Raw genomic sequence first — 17734 nt, forward strand, 5'->3', positions numbered from 1 at the left:
TCAGTCTTCTTCAGACTAAACAGCCCCAGGGGAGATGCTCAAGTCCCCTCATCATCCTCATGGCTCTCTGTTGGACTCTCTCCAGCAGGTCTCTGTCTCTCTTGAACTGGGGAGCCCAAAAGTGGACACAGGATTGCAGCTGTGGTCTTAGCAGGGCAGAGTAGAGAAGTACCTTTCTAGACCAATTAATAAGTAACTACCCAAATAACACGCTTCCAAATCCCCCACACTTAGGAGATACTAAAAACCACAGAAGGGGAGATGACAAGAGTTCTCCCTGCTTCAGCAGGAAAACAGGAATATAGAACAACATGACAGCCTCCAGTTCTCTTTGGATGTTTTCACCTAGTTTCCTCTCCTAAAAATCAATGCCAAAAAACCCACCAACATAAAAGGCACAAATGACCATTACACATCAAACTAATACCCAAAGGCATCCCAGCACTTTTCTTAGGGCATCCCTGGATTTACGTGGGCTACAAGCAAGTCTCGCCTTCAACGACCTCAAAATAAATGACATAAAGTTTTTTTATCACTAACATACCGCAGCTGGATTCAGAGGACAAGGTTGCCATCAGAAGTTGTAAGGCCGTTTACCCCCAAACAAGGATTGATGCCTTGGGACCCGAGCTCACAACGTTAAGGTCCTGATGGCTGCCACTGGTGGGGGGGTGCACGGCCTCACCCCACGCAGGCAGGGCCGTACCTCAGGAAAGCTGCAGGTGTCTGAGAGGAAGCCGGAGAGCCTTTAGCATCAAGTGAGCCGAGTATCTGTAGGGCACATTCATACTCTTTTAGGCAGTTACTACAAGCAGTGCTCCTCCAGCTCTGCCTCCTCAACGACTCATGTCCACAAACGACAACGCGGTTTGGTTACCACAACCCGACCCGTGTAGCGCAGTGGCCGTAAACACAGTTGGGCCGATGGACAAGAGGAGCACTGCTGTGAAGAGAAAAAGCGGCAAAGCACTGCTTGAACTTCCTCTTTCCCAGTAGCCCGCCAGCGCTCGTTTCGCAGCGCCTGCCGCTGCCAGGCCTTCGCCCTGTCTATCCCTCAGCCCGGGCACCGCTTTTCCCTGCGGTGGGCCCGCGCTGTCTACGCCATACGGGCGCCGGGCCGGGCAAGCAGCTCCGGCCGCTCAACCCAGCCCCGCCCGAGCCGCGGCTGCCTGGGAGCGGCGCTGCCTCAGGCCGGCGCGCGGCGCGGCCGTTGCCCCGCTGCCCGGCTGCGGCGCGGCCGTTGCCCCGAGCCCGTTAGGGGGCGCCGGGGAGACCCACGGGCCGCGCCGCGCGGCGGCCAAAATGGCGGCGTTAGGTGCAGACCGCGCTGCAGCGTGGTAGGGCCCCCGGTCTTCCGCAGGCCGGGCAGCAGAGCGGGCGCGGCTAGCGGTGCGTGAGGGTCCGGGCTTGCTCGGGGCAGCGGCTGAGGGGTCGCTCGGGGCTCGCTTTTCGCTCTTGGCGGCGACCCCGGGTGCTGGGGGGAGGGGCGGCTGAACCGCGGCAGGGCGCTCCGCTCGGGGCCTGACACGGAGGCGAGCCTCGCGGCTCCTGCTGGCGGAGGGAGGGAGGGAGCGAGCGAACTCGGTGCTGCGCAAGAGGCTGTACAGAGACTAAGCTGTTCCTTGGCTTCGCCGCCGCCCGCTCCCTTCACTCCGCTTTTGGCGGCAGCGGTGAGTCAGCGCCGGCCCGCGCCCCGCCTGTCCCCCGCGGTGACTGGGCAGCGCCGCCGCTCCTGGTCATGCTCAGGCATGTCGGGCCGCGGCCGGCCGAGGAGCTAAGCCCCGACTTGCCTCTTGGCAGCGCTATATAAGGCCCGGCCCGACTCGGCCGAGAAACCTGCTGCCGAAACTCGGCGTATGGGTTGGACAAGGGCACCGAGGTGAGTGGGCACTGCTGGGATTGCGGAGCGCTGCGGTGTCCCCCGCCCCGGGGTGCCTCGGTACTGCGTGGGGGAAACCCGGGTTGTGTCGCTGTGTGCCACGTTTTGAGGCTTTTCTCCCCTCATTGCAGGCAAATGTGCAATACCAAGATGTCGTCCTCCCTTACGGATGCCGCTTCTGTCACCACTTCGGAGCAAGAGGCGCTGGTCAGTAAAACTGTTGGATGCGCGAATTTTTCGTGGGTTTTGCAGTTTCGATCTACTAATTCAGAAGAGCTGCTTTGCTTCTCGAGTGATGGCTGGAGAAAAGCCAGGAAATCCGGTGAAGATGGTCCCTCTTTGATCTTCTAATTGTGAAGCAAATCTTGGTCATTCGTGTTTGAGTTGAGGGTGATGGTTTAGGTCTAGACTATTTCCTGGAGACCTTTGACGATCAGTGTGCTTTCTTTTAATGAAAAGTCTCTTACGGTTTTGGTAAGTATGCTGAGGATGAAAGCCTGTGTGCTATACCGAGAAGAGGGTTAAAATGACCTGTGCAGTGGTGGTTGAACTGGATTATTTTTGTAGAAGGGTAAAGCTTAAAAGTGTAGAGTGGTAGTCACAGCAGACTGTTAAAAGTTTTTTTTTTTGTTTTGTTTTGTTTGTTTGTTGTTTTTTTTTTTTCCCTTTAATTTTTTTTAAGTTACCATAATGTGATGCTGTCTGCTGTCAGATCAGTATGGCACTTTATCCTTAGAATCATAGAATTGTCAGGGTTGGAGGGACCTCAAGGATTATCATGTCCTAGTTTATAATAATCCGACTTTTGAAAACAGTTTTCCTAGTTTTTGCTCCATATTGCAGCAATGTTTTACATAGCTGAAGCTTGGGACTAGCTCCAGACTATGGGGTTAGATAGGACTGCTTAGTGTGGTAGGTCTGCCAGCCCTGTGTAACCAACCTGTATGTGGACTGTCTGAATTTTGCAGTGAGGTTTAGGATTTGTTCAGCCCCTGCCTTCCTCATGCCGGATCGGGACAGCTGAAAGTGGCACAATCATAGAATCGTAGAATTACACAGAATCACAGAATTAACCAGGTTGTAAAAGACCTTCAAGATACCTAATCAAGGGTTAGGGTTGGAATTGTTGGGGTCAATTGTTAGGGTTAGAAGGGACCTCAAGGATCATCCAGTTCCAACCCCCCTGCCATGGGCAGGGACACCTCACACTACATCAGATTGCTCAGAGTCACATTCAGCCTGGCCTTAAACACCTCCAGGGAGGAGGCTTCTACCATCCTTCTACTTGAAGGAGGGTTAAACGGCAGGAGAGGGATGGAGGGTAAAAGCATCTGAGCTCATGGATTTAGCTCTGGATTCAAAGATCTGAAACTGTTCCTTCCTATGCTTAGCTGGCATTAGTAGTTTAATAAGTTACTGTTTGCTTCCTTTATGAAACTGTGATCCATGCCACACGGGTGAACAGGCATCTGACGTTTTCCACAGCTTGTTAATTGGTCTCATTATCTATAATTCTTGAAACTTAATCTCTTATTAATAACGCTAAAACTGAAGGTTGGTTTTAGCAGATATTTGAAATGCAATTAAGTTCTCCCTACCCCCTTCTCTTAAGCATTTATTTCTTGTCTCATCCCTTCACTTAAGCATTTATTTCTTGTCTCATTATATTCTGTTCATGCTTTCCCTGTGATGTGTTTATTTTCTATAGTATTTTTTTCTCTTATTTTAGGGAATAAATTGGGATAGCTAGATATTAGCCAGTTCTTAAAACGGTTATGATATTGTTTTAAGCGGCAATACTAAACCAGGGGGCACTGGGAACCATTAGTGGGTCCGTGAGAGTTCCCTTTGCACTTGTGGCAGTCTCCTGCAATGTTTTCTCATCTCCTGCTCTGGCACAGCTGCTTGTGGAACACTGCAGTGAATGGAATCAGGACAGTGCTGTGGTCAGAAAAAAATAGGAGGGAAAGGATTTTGTTCGTTTAGTTTTTAACTTTTCCCTCCTCTACCTTGGAAATAGTCAAAGCCTGTCTGCACATCTAAGTATGTGGGGCCAGTGGGTGGGAAGCTGCTGGGGAGGTAGTGGTGATTGAAATAAGATGGAAAGGACAGAGGGTGCTTCCCAGCTGAGAAAAGGTCAGAGATAAAAAGCAGCCAGCTGGCAAATGCAAAACTGCAGCCCTAGAAAGTCACAGGAAGAGGCTAGGAAAAAGGAGGAGTTGTGTTTTGCTTTGGGGCTGCAGTCTGGACCTGACAGTCACAAAGGTCCTTTTGCCTTCCTCCCCCCACTTCGGGAGCAGCCACTGCTAGGACTAAAGGAATGAAGCTGAATTCACCAGGACACAGACCTGTACTTGGAACTACCAAATTAATCCTGTAGCTCCAATTCAGGATCTGTATGTACTGGGGTCTGAACTAAGATCTCTGCTGTATGAAAAGTTTAGTATGATTTGGGTTGTGTCATTTTAAGTTTAGCTTTGCCAAGTTAAAATCTTGAATATAGGCTTAAATACAGTTGAGTGTTTGTGTATGGGATTAATAGAGAAGGAGGAAGCCAACCTGCATAAATAAGTTTGTTTGGTGAATAATTGGTGCATACTGTTTGTCTTTACACAGGTTAAGCCAAAGCCCCTGCTGCTGAAGGTGTTAAAGCTAGCTGGTGCGGAGAAGGACACTTTTACTATGAAGGAGGTGAGAACTGCTGATTGCTAAACATAGATTACAGCTCTTCCATTTTGAGCGAATGGGGGCGGTGTAGTTCACAGCTTACCTAGAAGATACTGAGACAAGGTATTGTTTTTATTCTGCTGCTGACTTGTTAGGTGGTGATTAGCAAGTCTTTTGGAATCTGAACAAAGTTGCCCACTGGTCAGTACAGTAGCAGATCACTTGGTGAATCACGGGATCACAGGATGATAAGGGTTGGTCCAACCCCCCTGCTAGAGCAGAACCATAGAATCTAGCACAAGTCACACAGGAACACATCCAGACAGGCCTGGAAAGTCTCCAGAGAAGACTCCACAACCTCTCTGGGCAGCCTGTTCTGGTGCTCTGGGGACCCTTACAGTCCAGAAGTTCTTCCTCATGTTGAGGTGGAACTTCCTGTGCTGGAGTTTCCATCCATTGCCCCTTGTCCTATCCCAGGGCACAAGTGAGCAGAGGCTGTCCCTCTCCCTTCCTGACCCCCAGCCCTCAGATATTTGTAGACATTTATTAGATTCCCTCTCAGACTGAAAAGCCCCAGAGCTGAAGGTAATCAAAGGGAGAAGAGCAAATTTCAAGGAATTTAATGTATTTTCTCTTAAACTGAAAACAACAGAACTTACGTATTTAATGTCTGTGTATGTTATTTATTTTACAGGTAATATTCTATCTTGGACAATATATTATGTCTAAGCAATTGTATGATGAAAAACAGCAACATATTGTACACTGTGCAAATGATCTCCTGGGGGATTTATTTGGAGTAACCAGTTTTTCAGTAAAAGAACACAGGTAAAATGGGATTATTTTTTTTTCTGAGAGTCTGTTTGTGAAATAATGAAGAATAATGAGTATGGTGTTTTAAAAACTCTTTACACCTTCAAAAATGGTAAGCTGTCTTTTATCATGACATGGACCTAACTTGCAACATCTCTTTCTTTATCCCCCTCTAAGGAGACTATATTCAATGATATCCAGAAATCTGATAGCAATCAATCAACAAGGTAAGCTAGTTTGGGAGGAGCTTTTGTTTCAGGATATAGTAGTAGGGAAAATACAGCTTACATTAATGCATCTCTTGTATGTAGTGATCAGATGATGTCAGTCTCTCCATAGCTGGCTGGTTGGCCTTACTATTGTCCAGAGCAATCAGTGAATCAAAGCACATACTGCTGCTTCTGAGGGAGGAAAAAAAATCTGAATAGCATTTGGGTGATTTTTGTCAGCACAATCAGAGCTCAGCATAAGAGTAAATTGAAAAATGAGTCATTTATTTGTATTCCTTAACAGATAAAGCCCTCAGCAACAACTTAATTAGTAATAAGAAAAGTTAGTTCCTTCAACTTATGCCAGTGATGAAATCAGAGCAAATGCTTCTTTTTATTCTTTCTGTTAGTGTTCTGTTCTCAAATCTTCGTGTGGAGTGCATTTAGAACTGGTCACCCTCAGCTACGTGGAGTCCTGGTTTAAAATGTCTGCATGCTTACAAAGTTAGCTTTCTTGTAGCTATGTGGATAGCCACTCCGTAAGTGGAGAATTGTAACACACTGTCATCTTCCCTGCAGTGTACAAATGCTCACTAGAGCTGTAATTGTTGACTAATAACAAGAACCAGAAGTCCAAACAATGGAAGCCATTTGCTAAATTTTCTTCTAAACCCACATTAAGATTCCTTTTGTTTCTGTTTCTTCCCAAAAGGCAAATGTTCAGCTGGTGAAGATGGGAAACATGTTCTCTTTGTTATCCCTCATTGTTATGCTTGCAAATGCACCTCTCTTTTCTTCAAAGAGAATGCTCTGGCAGGGGGGTTGGACTCGATGTTCTTTCAAGGTCACTTCCTTGAAACCCCTAACATGCTGTGATTCTATGATAATTTATTCAGTGTCTGGCTTGTAGTAAGCATATACAATTTACAGTTAATTTTTCTTTTCAATTCAGCTTTCCCATAAGGTGACAGCTAATAAAATATACTTTGGAGAAGAAGTGTAAAATATTTCCTGCCTATATTCTTTGATACTTGCAGAATTCCAGCTAATGCACAGCCTTCATCTGAAAGCATTTAATCATAAAATTTGGAGCATCTTTGCAGCTGAGGTTTCTTCTTCAGTTTCCCACTTCAGGAATGTTGCAGAGAAAGTGCTGCACACACCTGCACAGGGCCATTTTTCCATTGTTGCAAAATGTCTCTATTTTACATTCTGCTAGTGCTTTGTAAATGCTGTCTGCAGTTAAATTACCTCCTTTTGTTCTGTTTTTGAGCCCAAAACCGAATTTTTTCTGCTTTGTCGTCTTGGGTTTGGTTTCAGACTCTACCCTTGCTGACACACCTGAGGATGATAGCAGATTGCAGCTCGAAGAAGAAAATGTTCTTAAGGTGATTTTTTTTTCCTTGTAATAAATTGTTCTGTGATGTAAATCCTCTTCAGTTTTGTGTGATAATGGTTTAGATGCATTTAGTTGATTCTGGCCTTTACCTCATCATATTCATGCTCAGGCTTAGTATTTGTGTTACCCAGGAATCTATGCAAGAGTTAGAAGAGAAGCAGACTTCATCAAACCTGGCTTCACGACCAGCTACATCTTCTAGGAGGAGAACACACAGTGAATCTGGTATGTGCAGATGTATGGTGCAGAGCTTTCAGTAGTAGCATGGCCACTTAGGGGGGGAAAGAAGTACATTCTGCTGCCTTACTGACTTTGAAAGATGCTGACAAGTACCATTCATGTTTCTCTGCTTACCTGAAACAAAATGTTCAGGCTAGAAAAAAAGTCAAGCTGCCTTGCATTGCTCCAGTGTCATACTACAGTTTGGATGTCTAGAACTGTTAGTGAGGTGATGGAATAACTTGTTCCACAGACTTGTTGAACTGGTTCATATCAGCAGGACTTAGCAGTTGTTTTGTCTTGAGGGCAAGAACTGTTGTGGGTTTTTTTTAATAATAGACTGATGTAGTCAAATTCATTTCAGTTCTAGGCAGCCACAAGATTTTACATTCTGTTGGCTCCCTAAAACCAGATTTTATTGTGACAGACATGAAAATTCTGGTAGTAACATGGGATGATTGTGGATATGTTTAGTTACCTGACCAAGCACTTAAGCAATGTTACTAATAAAGCACTTTTAAAACATCTGGTGGCTTAAGCACCTTTGTCATGGTTACTCAGTAATCACTGACAAATACACTTTGAAAACACAGAATGTTTCTTCTGAGAGCAAATTTCCAAGCTGGTCAGCACAGAGCTGAACAAGTTTCTCAATAGAAATGTTCGCTGCAGTTCTACTTAAACACTGTGCTGTGGGAATCTTAACATTAGTTTTTTCCATCACTTCATTCACTGCCCAGGGAGGTGGTTGGGGCCCAGTCCCTGGAGGTATTCAAGGTGAGGCTCAACAGGGCTCTGGGCAACCTGATCTAGTTGGGGATATCCCTGCTGATTGCAGAGGGGCTTGGACTGGATGAGCTCTGGAGATCCCTTCCAACCCAGACCATTCTACGATTCTGTTACCTGGTGACTTGGTGGTTGTAACTACCTGGTCAATGACAACCTCCTGTCACTGCACAGAGCTTCCTTTTCCTCAGGGAACATTTTTCAGTTCCTCAGGTTTTTGGGTTTGTTTTGTTTTTTGTTTTTGTTCATCATAGGCCACTCTTACGTGAGTCAGTCCAGAAATTGTGCTGCATTGATGAGCGGTTTGCACTAAATTAAAAGAACATTTTAATGTTGTAACAAAAACTGGTGAAGGGATGGAAAGTCTTGGTTAAGTATCACAACCTGTAATATTTAGGCATGGCCCAGGGCACCTTGAAAGTCCTGCACTGTGCTTACTTATTGTAGGTCTGATGATTAACTCTTGCCTTTGCATCCATTTATTAGTTTGTTGCAACCTTAAAATTTCTTTTAATATAGTGTTTTTATATACACTTTCTTTCTAATTTATAGGAAATCTTCCTTTTAAACCACTATTCTTGTTAAATTGGGATGGTAGCGGCTCCTTTGGAGCCGTTTAGAGAGTGTATAGAAACCTTGTGGTGGTGGTACAATATCAGTACAGCATGGAGCCATGACAACTAAATGAGGACAACGATGGACAGGAGCAACCCTTGGGCCTGGGGGCACCAAATTTGGTGGGGCTCTCAGGGCGGAAAAAAGAAAAGAGAGGGGCTGAGCCAAGAAGCACCAAGGGAAAGTAAGAGAAGTCTCAAAGTATGTACAAGTGTTTCGTTCTCTTTTCTTTTACGTTGAAAGATGCAAGGCTTGAAGACTCATGGATTGCCAGGGTGTGCTTTGCAAGGCAAGGGAGAAGCTGGGCAATAGAGGGTGGGTGCAGAAGGCACCTGTAGGGGGGCAGCAGGCTCTTAACTGAGGTCTGTTGAGCCGAGTTGTCAGACCTGGTGGGAAGTTTTCACTCCACTGCACTTACAGTACTGACTTTGCAATACCTTTTTTGATAACATTGTTTCTTGCCAAACACTCCTCAAAGTCAGTGGAGCTGAATTTTGACTTGCCTACCCCTAAAGTGCTGTCCCTCTACTCCTTGTGCTGCTGTAGATGGTTATTTTGAAACATGTATCTAAAAAGCATTGTCTTTTTGCCTACAAACCAAGCATGCTTAATAAGCACAGCTTAAAGCAATGCTTTCCAAGTTCAATTTGTACACAGTAGGCCCTGAAGATTCTCTTGCTACTGTGTGGTGGAAGTCCTAATGGTTTGTTACAAAAACCCTGTTGAGTAAATGCAATTACATATGGTAAAACTATTGGCTGATAAATTTGTTGAGGTGTCTGAAACTTGAACCAGGAGGTCTTCTATATGCATGCGACCTGGGAGCTGGTTACTCTGTCTCCCTGCAGGTTCTGGGCTGGATTCAGAAGCCCTCTCAAAGTGTCTTTGTGTCTACTGACTGTAGAGGGAGCTAGGAAAATTCACATCCTAGCTGTATTTATTCAAATTAGGGAGAATTTAATGTGTCCTGTGTAAATGGAGTAAAAATGGTGCCAAATCTGCAATTATTTTATTTCCTGCCATTTATAAGCTGTTCTGCTGAGACAAGAGGGGAAAGCCAGCTCCTGAAGTACTGTTTTCAGGAACTTTTCACACTTCTCATGTTTCTCAGCATGAATGTCCCTCTCTTAAATAAATAAGGTTTTGATGCCTTTTTCCCTATAAAATAATACTGAATGTCCTTTTACTTTCCTTAAATTCCTCTGTAAGTCAATGACATTTTAAACTTCCGTTAAGAATATTCCAAAGTGAACACTCCATAGATGTTTTTTGGAGTAATAAATGTTCTTGGATGTGTGTGCCCAGAAGAAAATTCTTCAGATGATCTGCATAGCGACAGAAGAAAACGCCACAAGTCAGACAGCATTTCCCTGACCTTTGATGAAAGTCTCTCATGGTGTGTAGTCAGTGGTCTGTGCCGGGAAAGAAGCAATAGCAGTGATTCAACAGATTCTCTTTCCATTCCTGTAAGTGAAAAACACCTCTTTTTTTTGTGTGTGTGTGTGTGTGTGTGCAGATATGCTTCTTAAACCACCCTGTCCTTAATTAAAAGCTGCAGTGCCTTCAGCGGTGTCTGAGGAAAGAAGAGAAGTTGAAAAGTGAAGTTGGAGTGTGGGTGGAGTGGGGTCTTTCATATATCTGCTGATAAAGCTGAAGGGATTTCTTTTTAAGTATTAATTTTGATTTATTCTTTTAAAACCAGATTTTTCCTGCTTGGCACAGTATTGAGAAGAAAAAAAATGTTAGATGTAATTTGTGTTTTAATAGAAGAATCTCTTAGAATGCTGAGAGAAGAAAAGCAGTCACAGACAGTCCACAGTTCAGAATAATTCCAATAGAACTTTTGCATCTGTACCTGTTAGTGCTCTGAGGAGAAGCTGTATTCATTTTCCAAGCTTTTAATGTGTTTTAATTTTCAGCAAGGCCTGAGGCAGATTATCTGTGGTTAGATGTAAGTCACAAAGAGCTAAACTAACAGTTCCTAGTCATACACTGTATTCTGAATTGACAGTACTTGTGCTGGATCTGCACTCTTGCTGTTTCATAATTCAGTTTAAGGCTAGCAAAGTTGAGAATAGAGAATGTAATGACACACAGGCAAAAGACATCTTTTTGCAGCAGTTCTTTCCCTTGTAGGAGAGCCTCTGTGAGGTAGTAGCTGCAGTCCTCAACATGGCTGTTGGTTGACTGCAGCCTCTTACTACAGAGCCAACCAAAGGGTTTCAGATCTGGTTTTGGTTTTGGCTACCTATGATCTCATTTGTCTCATAAAAGATGTTCTGTCTAACAGCAGCTGGTCTTACTGCTACCATAGCCAGTTAAACTGAGGAGTTCAGTTTTGTCTTACAAGTTATCTTAACAGTAATGGTTATGGATGTGGACTGGTGAGGTTAAATGTGTCCTTTCTTCTTGTTTTTCAGGATCTGGATGCCAGTTCCTTAAGTGAAAACTCTGATTGGTTTGACCACAGTTCTGTTTCAGACCAGTTCAGTGTAGAGTTTGAAGTTGAGTCTATTTATTCAGAAGACTATAGCCATAATGACGAAGGACAGGAGCTCACAGATGAAGATGATGAGGTACATTTTTGGTTTGTTTGGGGTTTTTTGACTAGAGAGGTGGTGAGAGTGGGAAGAAACAGCATAGAATTGTAGAATGGTTTGGGCTGGAAGGGACCTTAAAGATCATCTAGTTCTAATGCCACTGCCATGAGCAGGGACACCTCTTACTAGACCAGGTTGCCCAAGGCCCCATCATCCAGCCTGCCTTTGAACACTTACAGGGTTGGAACCCCCACAGGTTCTGTGGAGAGCTTGTTGCAGTGCCTCACCACCATCATGGTGAAGAATTTCCTCCTCATGTCTAATTGAAATCTGGCATCTTCTGGTTTGAAGCCATTACCCCTTGTCCTGTCACTACATGCCTTGGTAAAAAATCCCTTTCCAGCCATCCTGTAGGTTCCCTTCAAATACTGGAAGGCTGCTCTAAGGTCTCCCTGGAGCTTTCTCTTCTCCAGCCTGAACAAACCCAACTCTCTCAGGCTGTCTTCCTAGGAGAGGTGCTCCAGCCTTCTGCTCATCTTTGTGGCCTTCCAATTTACAGGAATGCTTCACATTGGGATTCCAACAGAAGCAGGTTTATTTCAGGACTTCCTGTACTGTTTCACAAACTGCACCCAGCCATTTTTAAACCAAATCAGGTGCCTGTGCAGTTGGGTCACCATTAACACACCCACCAGGCAGTAGCTGGGATGGTGCTAAGCCTTTCTACAGGCTCTTGACAGCCTGAAAAACTGTGAGTAACTTCACTCACTAGGTGTTGGAGTTAATGGCAGTGAGTCTGCTGCTGCATTTTTACTTGTAGTAGTATGTGTTGAGCTTTGACAACACTTCTGATGCACTTGCCTAGTAACTCCTTGCAGAGGAGTACTGCTGAGTCATTTGTCTCCATGAATCTAAACGTTTCATAGAGATGCTGAAACACAAGTTTAGAAATTTTCATTAGTAGGCAAGAAGACAGTAAAATTGTGATCCTGCATCTGGGTCAGGGCGATTCCAAGCACCAATATAGGCTGGGCAATTCCAAGCACCAGTATAGCTGAGGAAAAGGACTTGGGGGTGCTGGTGGATGAGAAGCTCAACATGAGCCAGCAGTGAGCACTTGCAGCCCAGAGAGCCAACCAGAGCCTGGGCTGCAGCAAGAGAAGTGTGGCCAGCAGGGCCAGGGAGGGGATTCTCCCCTTCTGCTCCACTCTGCTGAGACCACACCTGGAGCTCTGTGTCCAGTTCTGGAGCCCCTGTTACAAGAAATCTCTGGAGGTGCTGGAAGGTGTCCAGAAAAGGGCCACAAGGATGATCAGAGGGCTGGAGCTGCTCTACTATGAAGATAGGTTGAGAGAGTTGGGGTTGTTCAGTCTGGAGAAGAGAAGGCTCCCAGGAGACCTTTTTGTGGCCTTCCAGTATCTGAAGAGGGCTACAAGAAAGCTGGGGAGGGACTTTTGAGGGTGTCAGGTAGGGATGGAACTAGGGGGGAATGGAGCAAAACTAGAAGTGAGTAGATTCAGATTGGATGTTAGGAAGAAGTTCTTCCCCATGAGGATGGTGAGACACTGGAACAGGTTTCCCATGGAGATGGTGGAAGCCTCATCCCTGGAGGTTTTTAAGGCCAGGCTGGATGTGGCTGTGAGCAACCTGCTGTAGTGTGAGGTGTTCCTGATCATGTCAGAGAGGTTGGAACTAGATGGTCCCTGAGGTCCATTCCAAGCCTAACAATTCTATGATTCTATGTCCAGATGGCTTTTGAATAGTGTCTCCTGATGTTCAGGTAGAACCTCCTGTGTTCCAGTTTGTGCCAGCTGCCTTTTGTCCTGTCACTGGACACCACTCAGAAGACCCTGGCTGTGTCTTGTTGAACACCCTCCTTTTGGGTATTTGTGCACATTAACAAGGCAGACAAACGCTCCCCCCCCGAGCTGGCTCTTCTTCAGGTTGAATGGTCCCAGCTCTCAGCCTTTCTTCATGTGCAAGCTCCTCCAATCCCTTAAATGTCTTGGTGGCCTGTTGCTGAACTTCCACTCTCCAGTAGCTCCATCTCTGTCAACATGCTGTGGAGCCCAGAGCTGGGGAGTGCTGCAGGTGTGGCAGAAGGGAAGGATCCCCTCTGTTCTCAAGAGCAGTACCTTCTATCTATCTAGTCTACATTTTTCTTCAAGCTGTTACAGATGTGAACAGAATTCTCTTCCCCCAAGCCAATCATGAGATTTTGTGGAGTGACACACATTGACACACACGTGCCTCTTGTGACATTGGAATAAAAGCCTTACCAGGAGATAACCAGATAGCAGATTTTGAATTGAATGTTGAATTCTGAACTGAATCTGAATTCTTTACTGAAACCAGGTCTATCAGCTGACTATTTACCAGGATGAAGACAGTGATGCTGATTCTTTTGATGAAGATCCAGAGATCTCTCTAGCTGTGAGTAAAATCTTGACTGGCAAAGCTTGTTAGCTGGGTGAGCTGACAGTAGAACAAGGAGTACAGATGAATTCTACTGCTACCAGTGATTGGATTCTGGTTTTGTTTTTTTTTTTTTCAGAACTAAACTGACATTTTCTTGTTTGCTTGATGATTTCATTATTAAGGAACCTTGATTATTCTATTCCATTTTCTTGAATTAATAAGAAAATTGCTAATTAGGAAGCTTAAATTAGTAATTTTCTCAAAGCTTCCTAATTCATTTAAAAAAACAAAACAAAACATCACTATTTCACTGTCTTGGTGGAAGGAAATGATTTGGAGCCTCAATCTGTCTTTTTGCACAAAATGGAAAACCTATAAAATCTTAAAGTCATAGATACTTTGAAAAGTTTTCCTAGAAATGATAACATCTAATTGTCTACCCTGAGGGAAGAATCAGTAGATTACAGATGTGAAGGCAAAGCTGTTTGCAGAACAGGACTGTGAAATGAAAAAGATTTTGGGGCTTTTTCTAAATCCTGTGAGAGCATTCTTGAAGTGTGGGAAGAAGTTCAGGGATTTGAGGCAAAGTTTGTAGACATCAGAAAAAAGCACAAGCTAGAATTAAATGCAGTATGGCTCTGGGCAACCTGATGTAGTGGAAGGTGTTCTGCCCATGTCAGGGGGGTTGGAACTAGATGATCCTTGAGGTCCCTTCCAACCCTGTCAATTCTGTATACTTGTTACTTGCTTTTCACAGTTAAAGCTTGAATAAAGCTGTTGTCCAAAACTGTCATAAGCATTCCAGTCCCTTGGTGGTCTGTAGGACTGAGGGATTTTACTGTATGTGTAAAACACAGGGGTAACCACCCTCCAAACCCAGCACTGCTTTTGTGTGGAAAAAGAGGTCTGGATGTTATTTGTAGGAATTAAAAGTGGTCTTGTAAGCTTTAGATGTCACAGGATCACAGGATGTTAGGAGTTGGAAGGGACCTCAAGAGATCTTCCAGTCCACCCTCTCTGCCAGAGCAGGACCAGAGAATCCAGCACAGGTCACACAGGAACACATCCAGACAGGGCTGGAAAGGCTCCAGAGAAGGAGACTCCACAACCTCTCTGGGCAGCCTCTTCAATTGCTCATTGACCCTCACAGTGAGGAAGTTCTTGCTCATGTTGAGGTAGAACCTCCTGTGCTGGAGGCTCCGTTGCCCCTTGTCCTATCCCAGGGCACAAGTGAGCAGAGGCTGTCCCTGTCCCTTCCTTCCTGACCCCCAGCCCTCAGATATTGATAGACATTGATCAGATCCCCTTCTCTCCAAACAGCCCCAGGGCTCTCAGCCTTCCCTCATCAGCCAGTGCTTCAGTCCCTACATCATCCTTGTAGCCCTCTGTTGGACTCTCTCAAGTAGATTCCTGTCTCTCTTGAACTGGGGAGCCCAGAACTGGATGCAATATTCCAGGTGGGGCCTCACTTGGGCAGAGCAGAGTGGGAGGAGAACCTCCCTGGATCTGCTTAATCTTCTTAATGCACTCTGGGATCCCATTGGTCTTCTTGGCCACTTGGGACTCAAACAAAATGTGCCTTGAAGCTTCTAAGTAAATTTTAGTTTGGTTTGGGACTTCCTGCGTCCGTTCCCCCTCCGGCATGCATTATTTCCCCTTAAAAATGCAGTGTATGTTTAATCGAGGTAGTGGCTTCTCGGGGTAGCAGTTTTATGGCTGGTGTTTTGCATTCTCTACTACTGCTGTGTCAGGCTGCCCTCTCCCGGCAGTTCTGCGCACCAGCAGTTAGCATCCCGCAGGTTACAGCTCCCTTCAGCCCCTACCTAGCTTGCATTTTGGAAGTCTTTTGTTGAAATTAATGGGCGTCGTGACCATTTTGTGAGAAGTTTTTTGTGAGGTTCTCTAAAAACTCTTGTGGTTTGGTTTAGAATCACAGAATTGTCACCGCTGGAAGGGACCTCAAGGATCATCCAGTTCCAACCCCCTTGCCATGGGCAAGGACACCTCACACTAAATCAGGTTGCCCAGAGCCACATCCAGCCTGGCCTTAAAAATTTCCGGGGATGAGGCTTCCATCACCTCCCTGGGCAGCCTGTTCCAGTGTCTCACCACCCTTGTGGTGAAGAATTGTCTTGTAACATCTAGTCTGAATGTACCCTGCGGTAGCTTGGATGGCATTCCCCCCAGTCCCATCACTATCTGACACCCTCCCCAGCTTTCTTGTAGGTCCCCTTCAGATACTGGAAGGCCACAGTAAGGTCTCTTTGGAGCCTTCTCTTCTCCAGTCTGAACAACCCCAACTTTCTCAGCCCTTTGATCATCCTTGTGGCCATTCTTCAAGTTTGCATAAGAAACAGTAAATAATTTTTGTTCTATCTCGTACATTCATTTCACAAATCTACTGCAAAAAGAAAAACCAGAGAGTCTTTTTCAAGTCAAGGCTATTTTCATAGAATTACAGAATGTTAGGGGCTGGAAGGGACCTCCAAAGCTCATCCAGTCCAACCCCCCCTGCCAGGGCAGGATCACCTAGAGCAGGTCACACAGGAACACATCCAGGTGGGTTTTGAGTATCTCCAGAGGGGGAGACTCCACAACCCCCCTGGGCAGCCTGTTCCAGCTGAACAAAACTGTGAAATGAGAGCAAACACTGAAGGGAATTTTTAAAGTACCAAATTACCTATTTTTTTGTGGCAGTAATCAATTGTTTATAATGTCTGAATACTTCAGTTGTAAGCATTGCAAGTAGCTCAAGTTGTTCCAACCTTTAATTCACTAAAGGATTATTGGAAGTGTCCCGAATGTAGCGAAATGAACCCTCCGCTTCCAAGGCACTGCCACAGATGTTGGGCCCTTCGTGAGGACTGGCTTCCAGAAGAAAAGAGGGACAAATTGGAAAAGAGCAAGTCAGAAAGTTCCTTCCCCCTAGAATCTGAAGGCTTTGATGTTCCTGACGGCAAGAAAGTGCAAACAACCGAAGAGAAAGAACCAGCTGTGGAGGAGACCAAGGACAAAGCAGCACAAATTTCTGAGTCCCAGGAAAGTGAAGACTATTCCCAGCCATCAACATCCAGCAGCATGTTCTGTAGCAGTCAGGAGGACTATAAGGAACCTGAGAAGAGGGAAATGCCAGACAAAGTGGAAAGCACGGAATCCAGTCTGCCTGTTAGCAGCATAGAGCCCTGTGTCATATGTCAGAGCAGACCCAAGAATGGCTGCATAGTACATGGCAAAACAGGACACCTCATGTCTTGTTTCACGTGTGCCAGGAAGCTGAAGAAGAGGAACAAGCCCTGTCCGGTGTGCAGACAGCCCATCCAAATGATTGTACTAACTTATTTTAGTTAGGTGGAGAGCAGCAAAAGCCTTTTCATAAACTGCTGAACAGAATAAGATGCTATTTTTGTATGCTGATTGGAAAAATTAATATTTTGGGTCTCTCAATGTTTGGTATGAAAAATAATTGCTGAAAGAAATTCACTGGAGTGAAGAGGTTAGCTTGGCATTCAGAAGGCAAGTTGAAGGTTTTAAGTCCTTCTCAATAGAAATAAGTAATTCCTGTGAGCTACCTCCCTCTCCAGTAGGTGATGTTCCATACAAGTTAGTGAGATTTTGTTTTCCTGGAGTAAATACACACATTAAAAACCCAAATTCAATTGTTAGGAGAAGAGAGAGACACGTGGAAGAGTTCATTCACATGAGTTCCTCCTCTTAAGACAAAGAAAATTCTTCATGTTCCAGTGTCATTTGTTTGGTGAAGACAGCAGTAAGTCAATAAAATAAATAAACAGAATCTTGTCTCCCTCATTCCCAAAACTTCAGTTCCTGCAAGTAACCAAATTCTGAGGGAGATCTTACCATGAAGTGAGGGAAGATGTGATAGAAAATTGTTTAAGGTTTGGGAAATAGGGAAGGGTGCTGTGTGTCTCTTTTTTTAGAGTGTGCATTGCCAACTTCAGGGCTGTGTGTGTCCTGAGAAGTCATTGATTCAAGTTCAGTCTTAACAGTTGTCTCTTAAATGTCCTGATAAAAACTGCCTCTTAAATGCTATGTAGGTTTGGAGGTCTGTATTATCCAGATGATTTTTTTTTTTTTTTTAGCAGCATGAGGAAAGACCTGAACAGACAAGAGAAATGAAGGAGAAGATGAGTGATGTCAAGTCAGGCAATATAGTAGGGGAGAGCCTTAC

General features: G+C 44.9%; 1 protein-coding gene across 1 annotated transcript; it reads left to right on the forward strand.

Moving 5' to 3' along the window:
- Positions 1–2014: 2014 nt before the first annotated feature.
- MDM2 (MDM2 proto-oncogene) lies at positions 2015–17639 on the forward strand. The gene is made up of 10 exons (XM_054399443.1): positions 2015–2086; positions 4496–4570; positions 5241–5374; positions 5537–5586; positions 6889–6956; positions 7099–7192; positions 9896–10053; positions 11008–11163; positions 13483–13560; positions 16327–17639. Exons 1-10 carry the CDS (start codon positions 2015–2017, stop codon positions 16891–16893), a joined length of 1452 nt encoding a protein of 483 aa, XP_054255418.1. The 3' UTR covers positions 16894–17639.
- The last annotated feature ends 95 nt before the right edge of the window (positions 17640–17734 follow it).

The sequence above is a fragment of the Indicator indicator genome, chromosome 3 (genome assembly GCF_027791375.1).
Source record: "Indicator indicator isolate 239-I01 chromosome 3, UM_Iind_1.1, whole genome shotgun sequence".
Taxonomy (NCBI): Eukaryota; Metazoa; Chordata; class Aves; order Piciformes; family Indicatoridae; genus Indicator; species Indicator indicator.